This window comes from Lithobates pipiens, unplaced genomic scaffold (genome assembly GCF_037356315.1).
Source record: "Lithobates pipiens isolate NorthernLeopardFrog02 unplaced genomic scaffold, aLitPip1_a1.2 Scaffold_19, whole genome shotgun sequence".
Classification (NCBI taxonomy): Eukaryota; Metazoa; Chordata; class Amphibia; order Anura; family Ranidae; genus Lithobates; species Lithobates pipiens.
The window spans coordinates 402,288,774-402,305,765 of NW_027507764.1; the positions used below are offsets into that span (position 1 = coordinate 402,288,774).

Genomic DNA, 16,992 nt, shown 5'->3' on the forward strand with positions numbered 1-16,992 from the left:
AATTCAGCAATAGAAAATGTGTAACATTCAGGAGACAAGATACAGTTAAGTACATTGGTGGCAAAACCAATTAAATAAATAAATAGGAAATAGACAACTAGAACACTTTAGAGCCTCATACACATGATAGGACTTTGTACAAACTTTCCCTCAGATTTTTATACAAAGGGCGTCGGCCCTGAACTTGTATTGCATACACACAGCAGGACTTTTTCAGCCAACTTTCACCAAATCATGTGGTTTTTCTGCTCTTTACCGCCACCTTTGGTCAACTTCTGTATTGTTGTCTGATCTTTTGCATTGGTTCTGAGTATGCCTGTTTGTACTTTGTATAAAAGTCCTATGGTTTTCTGTAGACACGATCAGACTTTGCATCGGACTTTTATTGCCAGAAAGTTTGTCCGTTCGCACAGCCAACAAAAGTCTGATGAAAACCAAAAATGTTTGTCCGATGGAGCGTACACACGGTCGGATGTTGCTCCAACAGCTAATTTGCATGTTTGTTGTCAAAAAGTCTGATCGCGTGTATGGGCCTTAAGAATGTATAACCAGCAGACTTTAACGCTGGATATGGTCTATGGCTACAGGCATAGAGGAATGACTGGACCTCCATCAGACCCCCTCCCTTTAATCCCCTGACACCACAGCCCCAGTAATGTATAAACTCTAAATTCACATTAAACAACTCTAGGGTCCATATCCCTATTTCTTGAACAGATGGAGTTTCCTTGGTTGCTGTGTGGGCCTAGGTAGGCATCAAATGTTCTTATCCCTTGGGGGGATATTCTCTCCTTTGATGAGAAAGGGCTTGAGTCTTCAGCTAGCTCTTTAAGATATGCACAATGTGTTCTGGCAAACAAGATGGACACTAGATTCTCTCAGTGTGTGTGACCACAGCACTTTCTCCCCATCCTTCTCTGAATCATTTAGATATTCATTGGCAAACTTCAAACAGGCCTGTACATGTGCCTTCTTGAGGAAGAGGACCTTTATGGGAGCTGCAGGATTTCAATCCATGGCGGTGTATTTTTTTACCAATGGTTTGTTTGGTGACTGTGGTCCCAACTGCCTTGAAATCATTCACAAGCTCCTCGTGTGTAGTTCTGAATTGACCCCTCACTTTTCTCATGATCATCCCTACGACATGAGGTGAAATTAACTGAGGGCGATTGATAATTATTTTGTATTTCTTCTTGCAAATAATCGCTCCAACAGTTGTCTCCTCACCAAGCTTCTTGCCGATGATGGTCTTATAGCCCATTCCAGCCTTGTCTAGATCTACAATCTTAGGGATTAGCCTGCGGTTTGACTCAAACATCGGGTATTAGTTTGCTCTCAAACTAACCGAACATATGGGGCATTCGCAGGAAATTTGAGCACCACCAAACGTCCCAAAATTGTGAGATCGCAGTGCATTGACGTATGATGATTGGCCAAAGCATGCTTTGGCCAATCACAGCATGCTCTGCTGTGAGAGCCATAATTGGCTCAGTGGGACGAAGTCCACAACCCACACTATATAAGGCCACTTCCAACGGTGGATGTGTGCAATGTTGTTGGCGTGGAGGGAGGGGAGAGAGAGAAAGATTGAGCTAAATTAGGCAGTTTATTTAGTGCAGGCAGTGTGTGTGTACACACACACACACACACACACATATATATATATATATATATATATACATATACACACACACACAGTGTATATACACATATACTCTGCATTTAGTGTAGACTCTATATTCAGTCAGTGTGTGTGTGTGTATATATATATATATATATATATATATATATATATATATATATATATATATATATATATATATACACACACACACACACACTATATATATATATATATATATATATATACACACACTCTGGCATTTAGTGTAGACTATATATTCAGTGTACATTCTATATTCAGTATATCTATATACACACACTCTGCATTCAGTGTAGACTCTATATTGAGTCAGTGCAGTATATATAACACAATGTATTGAAGTGGTTAAGGGGAACCCCGCATCAACATTTAAAAAAATAAATGCTGTGGGGTTCCCCCAGAATCCATACCAGACCCTTATCCGAGCATGCAACCTGGCAGGTCAGGATGGGGGGGGGGGGGGGGGGGCCTTCCCACCGTCTCTTCGTGGTTACAGCTGTTAAATAGGCTAGGGCAAGGCCCCCAGATGAGTGATCCCGAGTGTCATGTCGTCAGAGGGGGGGCGGGGTCATCCGGTTAAGTCAGCGGGTGGCCTTTTTAACAGCTGTCACTGCAAAAAAGACAACCAGCTGGTGTTTTTTTTTTATATGTTTCGGGAATGTCTGCGACATGTTCGAAGTAGGGTGGACCGCGCAGGACACTTTTTTTTTTATTTATTTTTTTACATAAAGTAATTGTCAAAAACGGTCTTTTGTGCTTTTTACTTTTAGACACTTTTTTTGGTGAATGGGTACCCAATACCCATACACATGGGGGGGGGGGGGAGGGATCTGGGGGGCTAAAGGGGGTTTTCAGATTCCAATAACTGAGTGTGTGTGTGGCGAGGCGAGCCGATCAGCAGCATGTAGGAATGTAATCGGGGCACTGACCATCAGTGCCCTGATTACCATAAAGAAATATAGTGTCACAATAGTGCCCACGAACGTCAGAATTCAGTGCCCACCAGTGGCCCAAGTATGACCAATCAGCGCCCATTAACCATGCCAGTCAGTGCTGGAAAACAGTATTGCCCATCAGTGGCCCCTAACAGTGCCCATCAATGCCGCCTAATCAGTGAAGGCGAAAATAACTTTTTTTTTTTTTTTTACTTTTTTGTCAGTAAAACGAACACATTTTTTTCCAAAATTTTTAGTCTTTTGTAAAAAAAAAAAAAAAAAAAATCCAGCAGCGATTAAATACCACCAAAATAAAGCTCTATTTGTGTGAGAAAAAAAAAAGGGTTTGGGTACAGTGTAGCATGACCACGCAATTGTCATTCAAACTGCAACAGCGTTGAAAGCTGAAAAATTGCTTGGGCAGGAAATGGGTGTTAATGTATTTTAACCACTTGCCTACCAGGCACTTTTTGTTATGCAGGACTGTAAAACTCCTAACACTGCGCTACTTTACAGGCAGACTAAGGGGACCCCCAGGCACGATATTTAAAGAAATATTTCATTTTTATTGTTTCACTTTAAGCATTATTAAAATCACTGCTCCTGAAACTTTTTTCTGCATTAATACATGCCCCTTGGGGCAGTATCCAGGTCCCCATATGCTTTTTTTTATGACAATAATGTGCATAGAAGCCTTGAAAAAAAAAAAAAAGGATTTTTGTACTCACCGTAAAATCCTTTTCTCAGATATTCATTGACAGACACAGCTCCTTTAAATCTTGACCATAGAGTGAATCAGAAACTTGCCTAAAAGTGGAACTTCCTCATCTGATTCCTCCCCCCCTCCGGTGCCACAATTGCCACCTTTCAGGGGGAAGGGGGGGTGCAGATACCTGTATAATACAGGATCTGCACCCACTTCTGGGAATAGACTCCAGCGGGAGTCACGAAACACACAGGTGCCAGGAGATAGCGGGGACCACTTACGACACATGCGCAGTATGGAACCGGGAAGTGATGCCGCAACGCGTCACTTCCCGATTCCCTCACTGGGAATGGCGCCGAGAGTCGAGCAATTGCTCGGCTTCAGCTGCAAACATCGCTGAACTCCAGGAAAGGTAAGTGTACATTAAAATTCAGAAACTGCAGTATTTGTAGCTGCTGGCTTTTAATTTTTTTTAGGTGGACTCCCTCTTTAACCACTTGCTTACTGGGCACTTAAACCCCCCTCCTGCGCCCAGACCAATTTTTAGCTTTCAGCGCTGATGCACTTTGAATGACAATTGAGCGGTCATACAACACCGTACCCAAATGAAATTTTTATCATTTTTTTTCCCACAAATAGAGCTTTCTTTTGGTGGTATTTAATTACAGCTGGGAGTTTCATTTTTTGCTAAACAAACAAAAAAAAAGATGCAAAATAAAAAAAATCATGTTTAATAGTTTGTTATATAATTTTGCAAACAGGTAATTTTTCTCCTTCATTGAAATGCGCTGATGAGGCAGCACGGGTGGGCACGGATAGGCTGCACTGGTGGGCACCAATAGGCACAGATAAGGCAGCACTGATGAGGCAAAGATAAGATGGCACGGATGGGTACCACTGATAGGTGGCACTGATGGGCACGGACATGTGGCATATGAGGTGCAGCACTGTTGTTGAGGCAGATTGTGGGCACTGATGGGTGGCACTATGGGCACTGATGGGTGGTACTTTTACTTTATGTATGTTGCACTGGCAGGGGGCAGGTGGGCACTGATGACTTGGCCATGATCGGGACTGATGTCTCTCTAACGGCCGCCAGTGATCAGCTTTTTTTTTTTTCTCCTCGCGCTGTCAACGTGAGGAGGAAAATAGCTCTGTTGGGATCACATGATCAGCTGTCATTGGCTGACAGCTGATCACGTGGTAAGGGGTCGGGATCGACCCCTTGCTTCGACCTGTGATCAGACGAGTCTCAGACTCGCTGATCACAGAGCGCGCCGCTCGTGCACGGGACGACGTCAATAGACGTAGTCCCAGGCAAAGCAGGTCCACGCTGTAGCCGTCATTCAGCTATAGCGCGGATCCCTAGTGGTTAAGCACAATCAAGGCAGAGATATCAGCCTTGGCTGTCTTTTTCCAATGGTTATCACACCACCTTCAGGAGAGGACTAGGCAGAACATGTAAAACCATCAAAACTGCATAGCTCCGCCCAGGGGACAGTCTCTCTGGCTATGACCCCTCACCCTGCTTCCTGCAGCCAAGTACGTCAAGAAACAGTACAACGTAAAATAGGAGGGGTGGGTGCTGTGTCAGTCAATGAACTTCAGAGAAAAGTATTTTACGGTGAGTACAAAAATCCTATTTTCTCTTTCGTTCATTGACAGACAGCTCCTTTAAAGCTGGACTGTAGGGACGTCCCCAAGCAGTGTCAAAACGAGGGGTGGAAACAGCAAAAACATAACTTCACCCACAACCAGAGGAATGCCTCAACTGAGGATTTGCCATCTGAAACTGCCGCACCAGAACTTGCGGCCAGCGAATGCATTTACAACAAAATTGTAACTTTCTTTAACCCCCTCAATACAGTGCACTTACACCCCCTTCCTGACCAGACCAATTTTCAGCTTTCAGTGCTCTCACAGTTTGAATGACAATTACTCAGTCATGCAACACTGTACCCATATGAAACTTTTTTTCACACAAATAGAACTTTCTTTTAAGCCCCATACACACTATCAGATTTTCTGCTGTTTTTTTCCTTCAGATTTACCAAAACCATATAATATGAGGTCAAGCCTTAGGATTTTCAATTTGTATGCAATCAGGCAGGCCCTTCTACTACATGGTTTTGGTAAATCTGAAGGAAAAAATCAGCAGACAATCTGATAGTGTGTATGGGGCTTTAGTGGTATTTAATCACTAGTGTTTTTTTTTATTTTTTGTGCTATAAATAAAATACGTAAATTTTGTGAAAAAAAATTCAATTTTCTTTGTTTCTGTCATAAAATTTTGCTAATTAGTAATTTTTCTTCATAGATTTTGACCAAAATTTATACTGCTACATATCTTTGGTAAAAATAACTCACATTAGTGTATATTATTTGGTCTTTGTGAAAGTGATAGTCTATAAACTATGGTGCCAATCACTGAAAATTGATCACATCTGATCAGGCCTTCAGTACATCAGGTGTATCTCATTTCTTGAGGCACTAAGTCAGGAAAGTACAAATACCCCCCAAACGACCCCTTTTTAGAAAGTAAACATTCCAAGGTATTAAGTAGCATGGTGAGTTTTTTTAAGTTGTCATTTTTCCCCACAATTCTTTGCAAAATGAAGATTTTTTATTTTACAAAATTTTCATATTATCAGGTTATTTCTCACACACAGCCTATGCATACAACAAATTACACCCCAAAATACATTCTGCTACTCTTCCTGAGTATGGCGATACCACATGTGTGAGACTTTTACACAGCCTGGTCACATACAGAGCACCAACATTGAAGTAGTACCTTCAGGCGTTCTACGAGCAAAAATTATATCTCATTTCACAACCACCTATTACACTTTTGAAGGCCCTGGAGTACAGGACAATGGAATTGCCCATAAAATTACCCCATTTTGGAAAGCAAACACCCCAACGTATAATCTGTGAGGCATAATGAGTCTTTTGAACGATTCATTTTTTTTCATTCCAGAAGTTTTTGGAAAATGTGCAAAATAATGAAAACGCATTTTTTTATTTATTATTTTTTTTTTAACACATAGTTGTCAATTTATAGGATATTTCTAACATAGCATGTATATAGCAAAAATTAGACCCCAAAACACATTCTGCTACTCCTCCCGAGTATGGCGATACCACATGTGTAGGACTTTTACACAGCCTGGTCACATAGAGAGGCCGAACATTGAAGTAGTACCTTCAGGCATTCCAGGATCATAAATTACACATCTCATTTCATTCCTACCCATCACACTTTTGAAGGTCCTGGAGCACCAGGACAATGGAATTACCCACAAAATGACACCATTTTGGAAAGCAAACACCCCAACGCATGGGCTGCAAATAGGTACTCTGGTACTGTGATGGGTTGCAGATAGGTTCCCTGGTACTCTGATGGGCTGGTGACTGGTATTTGGGTACTCTGAAGGGCAGCGATAGGTACGCATATGGACTGTGACAGGTACTCGGGTACTCTGATGGGCTGTGACAGGTACTCGGGTACTCCGATGGACTGTGAGTGACAGGTACTCGGGTACTCTGATGGACTGTGAGTGACAGGTACTCTGATGGGTGATGACAGGTCCTCTTTATTGGGGGGTCAATCAGTGTGATTGGTGTGTACACTGTAAGCGGTAATGAAAGGTTACCGAAATCTCCTCCTCACACACGATTGGTGTGAGGAGGAGAAACCGGTAACATCTGGTTACTGCAGTTTGTTTAGGTTTAGTGATCGGCTGCGAAACGGTCACAGCTGATCATGTGGGTAAACAGCCAGCCAATGGCTGTTTACCATGGTCGGTGACAAACATTGTTCCTGGGAACACGCGCTGTGCACAGTGGGGGTGTAACCATCTGTGATCGGCCGTGATGAAGTCACGGCCGATCACGTGGTAAACAGCCATACCCAATGGCTGCTCACCCCCCTCGGTGGCGAGCGGTGTCTCCGTGACACACTGCCAGCGAAGGAACAGGGATGCTCGCGCATCCCCTATTTAAACAGGAGGCTGTCATATGACGCCTTCCCGCCACAAGAGATGCACCGCCTGGCCATCATTTGATGGCCGGCAGTCGGGAACTGATTAAAAATGAAAAAAAGTGTAAATTGCAACTTTACACAGCTGCCCCCAAAACTTTGCGGCCAAAACAAGCATCCGAAGATGTGCTTACATCAACTTTATAGAATTTAACGAAAGTGTGGACGGATGACCAAGTCGCTGCCTTACACACCTGGGAGACAGACGCTTGATGTCGGAAAGCCCAGGAGGTCCCAAATGCCCTGGTGGAATGGGTCGTGACAGGAAAGGGGGTCACCTGCTCCTTCAAGGTGTAAGCCTGGACCACGATCTGTCTGATCCACCAGGAAATGGTGGTCGACGAGACCACCAGACCTTTTTTCAGACCAGTCACTGAAACAGTCTGACTTCTGGAAGGGAGCCGTAGCAGACTGAATACCCTCAGAGCCCGGACCACATCCAGGGAATGTAGGGCAACGTCTTTCGGATGTGTCGGCTTAGGACAAAGGGTTGGTAATACAATTTCCTCATTGAGATGGAATGCCGAAACCACCTTTGGAAGAAAAGAGGATTGCGGACGTAGCACTTAGCGGTTTCTGAAGCGCCGATAGTACCGGCTTCAGATCCCACAGAGGTAGGGGTGGTCGAACCGGAGGGACTACATGCTGAACCCCTTGCATAAAGGTGTTTACCAATGAGTGAGACACCAAGAGGAATTGTAAAAAGACAGCCAAGGCTGACATCTGTCCCTTGATGGTGCTTAAGGCAAGTTTCTGATCCAAGGTTTAAAAGGAGCTGTGTCCGTCAATGAATGAAAGAGAAATTAGCACTTTTGTTTTTTCATTTTCATGTCCCATAGACTGTTTGCACACATTTTCTGCCTCCTGTTTGCATGTTCCTGGTGCGAACCAAAGCGGGGGGGGGGGGGGGGGGGGGTGGACCATTTGGCTCATCCCTACCCATTAAAGGTGGGTTTGAATAGAAGAAAGATTCTGTGGAGAGGTGTCTTTTATACACAATGAGTTGTCATTGGGAGCACCTTCTTAAATTGACAGGACTAATCTGTGTACCACATGAACACATACAGTAGCCATCTTATTGTTGGTTAGGAGGGGGATTGAATATTTATTTTACTTAATTTATAACATTTGTATCACTGTTTATTTTCAGGATTTTTGGTTGATATTCTGTCTCTATCATTTAAAATAAACCTATAACAATTATAGACCCTTATTTTTTTTGCAAGTGGGCAAGCTTTCAAAATCTGCAGGGGATCAAATAGTTATTTTCCCCACTGTATTTGTTGTGCTTTGCTGCACAGAGCGGTTTTACAACTTTTTCTGACATAGCGTTTAGCCACTTCAGCTTTACCCTTTTCCCCAAAAATACCTCTGCATTTTTTAATTTTTTTTTTCTATACAATATATATATAAAAAAAGGTTTCTTCATCAGTGTAGGGCAATATCTAGTCTGCTACGTATTTTGGTAGAATAAAATCCCAATAAGCATACATTGATTGGTTTGTGCAAAAGTTATGTCTACAAACTATGGGATAAATGTATGTAATTTTTCTTTATTTGCACTCATAATGGGGGCAACCAGCAACTTAATAGCGAGAATACTGCGGCAGAATGGCACAGGCAGGCGAATCTGCGTCATGTTACACCCGGCCTTTGATAGTACTCAAGGTCAGCTTAATTTCAAATCCCATCTGTAGAAATTCAAGGATTCTACCTATGACACATTTCCTGGGGTGCCAACGCCTGGATTCACACCAGAAGACATGCCTTCCAGACTATAATATAGGACTCTGGAAACTACTGAACCTGACAGCCCACAGTCTTTCAGAATGTGTGTCTCAATAGCCAAACCATTAAATTTAGCGCTTGTAGGGTAGGATGGAATACAGGACCTTGCAAGAAAAGGTCTGGCCACGGTGGTAGGATCCACTAGTTTATGATCTCTGCATACCAAGATCTCCTGGGCCACAAGAATCACCTCCTTCCCTTCCTGCTTGATTCTGCGAAGAAGCAGCAGAACAGGAGGGACCGCATAGATCAGTGAAAACTGATCCCACGGAAAAACCAAGGCATCTGTTCCGCATGCCAGCAGATCTTTTGTCCTTGACACAAAGTTGTTGATATTTTTGTTGGACCTGGACACAAACAGATCCACGTCCGGAATTCTCCATCATTGACATATTGACAGAAAGATGTCGGGGTGAAAAGACTCATGACAACAACGGTTGGCGACTCAAGTAGTCCGCCTGCCAATTCTCTATTCCCAGAATGAAGGCTGCAGATAGGCAAGGAATGTTGTCTTCTGCCCAGAATAGGACACGATTTACCTCTCTGAGCCGCACGACTTCTCGTGCCCCCTTAGTAATTGATATAGGCAATTGTTGTGGCATTGTCAGATTGGATCCTGACAGGACAATTCCGTAATCTGAGCCTCCAGGCCTTTAGGGCCAGGTGTGCTGCCCGAATCTCTAGAAAATTGATGGGCAAGGTCATTTCTGTTTTGGACCATTTTCCTTGGACAGATGCTTCTTCCTGGGCTGCTCCCCAGCCCAGAAGGCTGACATCTGTTATCACCTTCCAGGTAACTGGTAGGAAGGACTTTCCTTTCTGAAGATTCTTGGATATCAACCACCGAGGCTTTCATGCACTTTGGGAAGTCTAGAGCTTGGACCTTCTTGTTCCAAGTTGACAGGATACCATTTTGCAGCAGTCTCAAATGAAACTGCGCATAAGTAACGGCCTCAAATGAAGCTACCATCTTTCCCAACAATCTCATGCAACATTGAATAGAAGGATTCTTCTTTGCTTTGACCACCTGAATCAGTTCCCTTATGGAACTGATCTTTGCCTGGGGCAAAAACACCTCCTTCCGAGCTGCATCTATGATCAGGCCCAAGTACTGCAATCTCCTTGATTGTTTTAAGGAGGATTTCTCTAGGGTGAGGTTGTATACTTTTATTAATTTCTCTAGGTTGAGAATCCAACCTAGTTATTCCAGTTAGCTGACTGTGGTGAACAAACGCTGGTTTAAGTGGGCTACCGACTGATCTACCAAGAGCAGATCATCTAAATAAGCTAGAATCGTTATACCCTGAGCCCTTAATCTGGCTAAAGGGGGGGAACCAGAACCTTTGTAAACACTTAAGGTGCAGTAGTTAAAAAAAGACAGCTCTACAAACTGAAAATGAAGATTTTCTATCTTGAAGAGTAGATATTTCTGGTGAGCGGGGAAAATAGGTACATGTAGATAAGCATCCTTGATGTAGATTGATGCTAGCAGTTCTCCACCTTGTAGAATGGAGACCATTGATCAGATTGACTCCATGCCAAAAGAGCAGATTTAAAAAAAACGGTTTAGATCTTTGAGATCTAAAATGGGTCTGATATCCATTTGGTTTTGGTACTGTAAAAAGGTTTAAATAAAACCCTAACCCTCGCTCTGCCGTGGGGACCACCAATATCACTTTGAGACAAGATGATCCAAAGCCAGAAAGACTTTTTCTGGGTCTCCAGGAAGGTTTGATCTGAGAAAAGGAGGAGACGGGAACTCTAGTCTGTACCCTAAAGATATTGAGGAAGCCCCCCCATTTGTCTTGACACTGTTCCTGACAGACCCTTGAGAACTGCAGAAGTCTTCCCCCCACTCAAACAAGCGGGGTCACCCCTTCATAAGGAGGTTTTAGTATTTTGTTTAGTGGGTTTCCTCCCCCAGGGCCACTTTTGACCCTGGGGTTGACCCTGAGGTTTACCGCATTAATTTGACGATGGGAGCGGTCGTGACTGCCTGGGGGCAGATGCCCCTGGCACTGGAGAAGCTTGTTTAAAAGAAAAATGCTTAAAAAAACTTAACTGGTAAAAAGGGAACTTTTTCCATTAGAAATTATTTGGATGTATTTATCCAGATAGTCTCCAAGCAACCATTCACCATGAAATGGAAAACTAGACAAGAGCTTTTTGCATGGCGCTTCGGCTGACCAATTTTTCAACCATAGAACTCTATGCACATGTATCAGCCCGAGCATAAGCTGTGAGACTTGGAGAACAGAGTCTTTCATAGCGTCTACTGTAAAACTCTGATATCCCGGCCTACTGATCAGGAATAATCTTGAGCACCTCTTTAAAGTGGTTGTAAACCCTTACAACCAACTTTAACCTACAGGTAAGCCTAGATTAAGGCTTACCTGTAGGTCCAAGAACTATCTCCTAAACCTATACGGTTTAGGAGACATTTACCCGAAGACAGCCACCGCTGTCTACGGCGCATGCCAATCCATTTTTTGTTTCAAGCCTAAAATGGTTGAGGAAAAAACCTCTTCTGTAATATATACAGGGACTGCAGTGCTAAAAGCAGCTGCAACACCCGACGTTCCTGATGGCTCACTCTGACCAGCCTTATGACTCTCAGGGGAGGATGCAATCTTTTTTGAGATGGCTTTAGGCTTCCTAGTGGCTGTGAGGTGACTGAGCAGATGCACCCCCCATAAAAATTGGAATACATCACCCACTGTTCCAACAAGGAATGATAAGGAATATGCCCTTCTCCACATAGGAAATTATCCCTTTCTTCCAGATGGATATCTGCAGCCACTGTCAGAACTTCAAAGCATATTTGACCCTACTCTGCCCCTAAGGCAAGCATTGTTATTACATCATTTAGTTTCATTTAGCTTTGTTAGGAGACAGAACATATCTAAGCAGTGACCTTTTTGAAATATACAGTACACTGGGAAAAATACCTCAGATGGCTCAAAGAAGCCATATCTTGTGCTATACAGGAAAAGGGATATAAGATTATTTTTCAAGGCAGTACAGGGTTCCTCAGACACTGATTAACTTTTTCTACAATGTTCCTCATTGTGCTAAAGATACAGTTGTGCTCATAAGTTTATTGACCCTGGCAGAATCTATGATTTCTTGCCCATTTTTCAGAGAATATGAATGATAAACATTTTTCACTTGTGGCAAGTGGCTGAAGCCATTTATTATCAACTGTTTAATCTTTTTAAATCATAATGGCAACAGAAACTACCCAAATTACCGTGATCAAAAGTTTACATACCCCAGTTCTTAATATGGTGTATTGCCCCCTTTAACTTGGACAGCGTGAAGTTTTTGTGTGGATGAGGCTCTTCATCTTCTCAGATGGTAAAGCTGCCCATTCCTCTTGGCAAAAAGCCTCCAGTAACTGTAAATTCGTGGGCTGTCTTGCATGAACTACATGCTTGAGATGGCCACTCCAGCACCTTCACTTTATTCTGCTGTAGCCAATGACAGGTCGGCTTGGCCTTGTGTTTTGGATCATTGTCATGTTGGAATGTCCAAGTTCGTCCCAAGCGCAGCTTCATGGCTGATGAATGCAAATGTTCCTCCAGTAATTTTTGATAACATACTGAATTCCTTGTGCCATCAATTTTGACCAAATTTCCTGTGCCTTTGTAGCTCACACATCCCCAAAACATCAAGGATCCACCTCGATGTTTCACAGTAAGAATGGTGTACCTTTCATCATAGGCCTTGTTGACGCCTCTTCAAGTGTAGAGTTTATGGCCAAAAAGCTAAATTTTGGTCCCATCACTCCTAATGACTTTGTGCCAGAAGGTTTGAGGCTCGTCTCTGTGCTGTTTTCTGTATTGTAAGCGGGATACTTTGTTGCATCTGCATAGTAATGGATTTCTTCTGGTGACTCAACCATGCAGCCCATCTTCAAGTGCCTCTTGAAACAGCCAAACCAAGTTTTCAGAGTCCTGCATTTCACCTGAAGTTATTTGTGTTTTTTTTTTTTTGCATCCCAAACTATTTTCCTGGCAGTTGTGGCTGAAATTTTAGTTGGTCTATGTTGGACTGTGGTTTAGTTTCAACAGAACCCCTCATTTTCCATGTCTTGATTAGAGTTTAAACACTGCTGATTAGCATTCCTAATTCCTTGGATATCTTTTTATAAAATAAAAAAACACATTTGATTGATAAATGGTTTCAGCCAAACACAAACCATGAGTAAAAGAAAAGTTTATGTGTTATTCATATTCTCGGAAAAACGGCCAAGAAATTATAGATTCTGCCAGGGTATGTAAACTTATGAGCACAGCTGTATCTTCAGCACAATGAGGAGCGTTGTGGAAAAAGTTAATCAGTGTCTGGGGAACCCTGTACTGCCTTGGGGGGAAGTGTCTGGGAAATCCTGTACCAAGGAGGAAGGATCCATACTACATATTTTCTAGTTTTGCCCAGGAATCAAAAAGGCTTCTGGGAACAGGATGAATCCAAGGCTTCTGGGAACAGGATGACACCGGTTATATTTTTTGTTTGACGGGAGTTCAGATGACCTGGTGGCATTCTTCTTTCATCTGACCCCAATGTCAGGGATAGCGATGCGATAAAAGCGATGATAAAAGCACAACAAAATCATGGCAACATTTGACATTTATTATCCAACAACCCATTAACTCTTAACCTAGTCCCTCAAGGCTGTAGATTTTAGAAACCAAAGAAAAAAAAAAAAAAAAAAAATGATAAATAACTTTATTGCTCATTTCATTTACCTTAGTTCACCAAATGTTAACTGGGAAAGCTTACTTTTTCAAATTGAGAACACAGAAGTCTAAGGCACATTGATCGAGTCTTTAGAAAAGTATTACACGCACATTAAATACATGCAAAAGTACACATTCAATTTCAACTTTACAAATCTGGGTATCAAATAGAACATTTTCACAACTGGAAAAAAAAGAGAAATACTGGAGAAATAAATATAATTATATCAAATGGAGAGAGCTTTAAAGGACAGAGCATGTTCGGTGTCAAACTTAAAGATACATATATACACACACACCCACAATGAAAAGTGCTGATGCTTTGTAATGCATATTTACATATTCTGACACTCAATTTGATTTAATGGGCCCAGATTATTCAAAAAGAAAAAAAAAATCATTAAACAAAAAAACAACCAAACACCTCAAAAAGCTAAACAAGAATAATTCAAAAGCATGGTGTACTGCTTGTAGCATGTTATGCTGTTAAGTGGAGAGGTGTGAACAGGTCATTAATGTTTCTGCTACAGTATCTTACAGTGCGAGAGAAATCGCACTCCTAACCAGTGGGCTAGGGAGATGGAGGGAGAATAAAAAGAGGGTTGAATAAGGCTGGCCATACATTATACAACTTACGTATTCAATTTCCTTAAGTTTTACCTTCAGCTGTGTAGTACAAGGGCCTGCCTGACTGCGTACAAACTGAAAGTGTTTTGTTTGACCTCATATTTTATGGTTTTGGTAATTCTAAAAGAAAATGGTATAATGTACGGCCAGCCCAAGGACCAGCTGACAGAGGCAGACTGAATGGCAAGTCTAGGTCAGTGCAGGCAATCCACATTATTGGGTTTCACATGCCACTATATGCAAGTCTACAATAACAGTATACATCCTAATCTCTTGCTCTCTCCAATACTAAATGGGACTTTGGCACCACCGCCTCCAACAAAAAATTGTTAGTGGAAATAAAACTGCCTTTAAAATAGTTCCACTGTATATGGAGATACAACACAAACTTATTTTCAATTACATTCTCTACAGAAATAGGGTTGATTTACAAAAACTGGAGTGCGCAAAACTGGTGCAGCTCTACAAAAAAAGCAATCAGCCTATTTTTTTTTTTAGTCAAATGAACAAGCTGAAGTTAGAAGATGACTAGCTCCTATGCACAGCTTCACCATATTTTGCACTATCTTGTTTTGGCACATGAACTCCATTATATAACCAAGGAAAGAGTACAAAATGGGCATAGGCATCGATCATAAAGGGTATGGTATGTATAGTACTAAGAAAAGTGCATCACTAGATTACAACATGAAAATCCATATGGGTTTAATCAATAAAGCTGTGCAAAATGTTAATGTGCAAAGTGCAGTAAACAGCTTACAATCTACTGTTGTCAGGTTAGCTGAAGATTAGATTGGCTGGAATAGGTTACAGCACTTTGCATTTTGCCTTACTGATCCCAATATTTTATTAAATTTTTCAATTCTGCATGTTAATGTTTAACATCAACATTAGATTGTGCAGGAAACATCATCTCTTGGCCAGTGCTTCACCAACAAGTTGAATACAAATATCTTCGGCGTCTGTCTGAACAACAAGGCAACCTTCGAACTTGCCCATGGTGGATGGTTTGAATTTCACTGGTATGTTGATATAGTGGTGAGGTCTATAAAAGTAAAAAAATAAATAAAATAAGCATAATTTCAAGGTGATCCCACAAGAACAAAAAACAAACCCGTAATAAATTGAATAGACATGATAAGCAGATAAAACTACATTGCAGTATGTGTTTCGCATTAGAAAGGAGGTGCACTTAGAGAGAAATTAAACAGCATTGACGAGTAAATTTTCATGATGTGGCTGCAGTGTTTGCTTAAAGCAAACGTTTGCTTCACCTGTGCAGGTAAAAGCAACGGGTTTCCTCTACTGACCCCTTTCCCCAGCAGTAAAATCATCATTCCTTCATTGTCCCATCAATCTGGTTAACTGACTGCAATGAGAAAATAAGTCCTATGTTAGTGCTAAGCTAGTCTAAATAGGATCTTACACAGGCCCGAGGACCTGTTCCCAATTTTCATGTGACCGCTCTAAACCCATTGCCAAGGTGTCTCAAAAGACAAAATTAAGTCACACGTCTATATCAAAAAGTACCAGGTATTTTTTTCCACTCCTGGTGGTGGAGCAAAGAGAAAAAAAAAATGATTTTCAGCTTGCCGAGAAGATGACCCAGGTGCTGGTCCAGTCATATGGGCTGAATTCCCGAACCTGGACCAGATTTGTGACGTGAGCCCACTGTAGGCTGAAAACCAGTCACAGGAGTGCAGAACAAACTGCACTCCTGTGATTCACAGGACTGATTGTCTCCCACATAAAATAGGACTTTAAAGGATATGAGGCAGTCACTGAGGTGAGCACACAATCAATATGGTTAAATTTTTTTTATTATTGAACATGATTAAAATTGCATATAGAAAAACAAAGACATCGAAATATATGAACAATAGCACTAAGCTAGAGTTGATATTTGATACTTGTTCCCAGCAAGGGTATGAATAAAGTTCAATAATTAACACTTTTCACAGAGTTGAACCTCTGTTTCTTCAGGGAAACTGTATCTATCTAGTCCTTGTTAAATTTAAAGAAAATCACTACAATCACAATATTATATTATAATATATATACATACATATATACATATATATACATATTCATCAATGGTACATATAGAAAATAACACATTAAAAAGTGCTCACCAACATCATCAAAACATGACTACATGTTACTATGGATGACAACTAGACTAAGGTGGTGTTTCGCAAAGCCTGGTCCAGCAGTTAGGGACAGTTTGGATCACTGCTACCATTTACCCCCAGACCCCCCCCCCCCCCCCCCCCGTTGAAGGGGCTGTGGGTACCTATCATTGTGGTGGACGTGACCAGTGCCCCTGGGTTAGGGAGGGAAATACACTCCTACTCCCAAGGGGTAGAATTAAAGCGTATGTTAACAACCCTCCCCCAAAAAAGATCCTGCTTCTTTAAACCATGTTTTATGACCCAGTGCTTGTGCTGTGTCATTTGGACCCCTGTAACACCTAAAACCTCTGCAAACTG

General features: G+C 41.8%; 1 protein-coding gene across 2 annotated transcripts in view; it reads right to left on the minus strand.

The window, feature by feature from the left end:
- Positions 1-13,848: 13,848 nt before the first annotated feature.
- CEP192 (centrosomal protein 192) overlaps positions 13,849-16,992 on the minus strand; it is a 341,693-nt gene continuing 338,549 nt past the window's right edge. For both annotated transcript variants that reach the window (XM_077492401.1, XM_077492400.1), the window contains one exon: positions 13,849-15,548. In XM_077492401.1, coding sequence (XP_077348527.1) covers positions 15,432-15,548 — 117 coding nt within the window. In that variant the 3' untranslated portion in view covers positions 13,849-15,431. The remainder of the gene's footprint in view (positions 15,549-16,992) is intronic.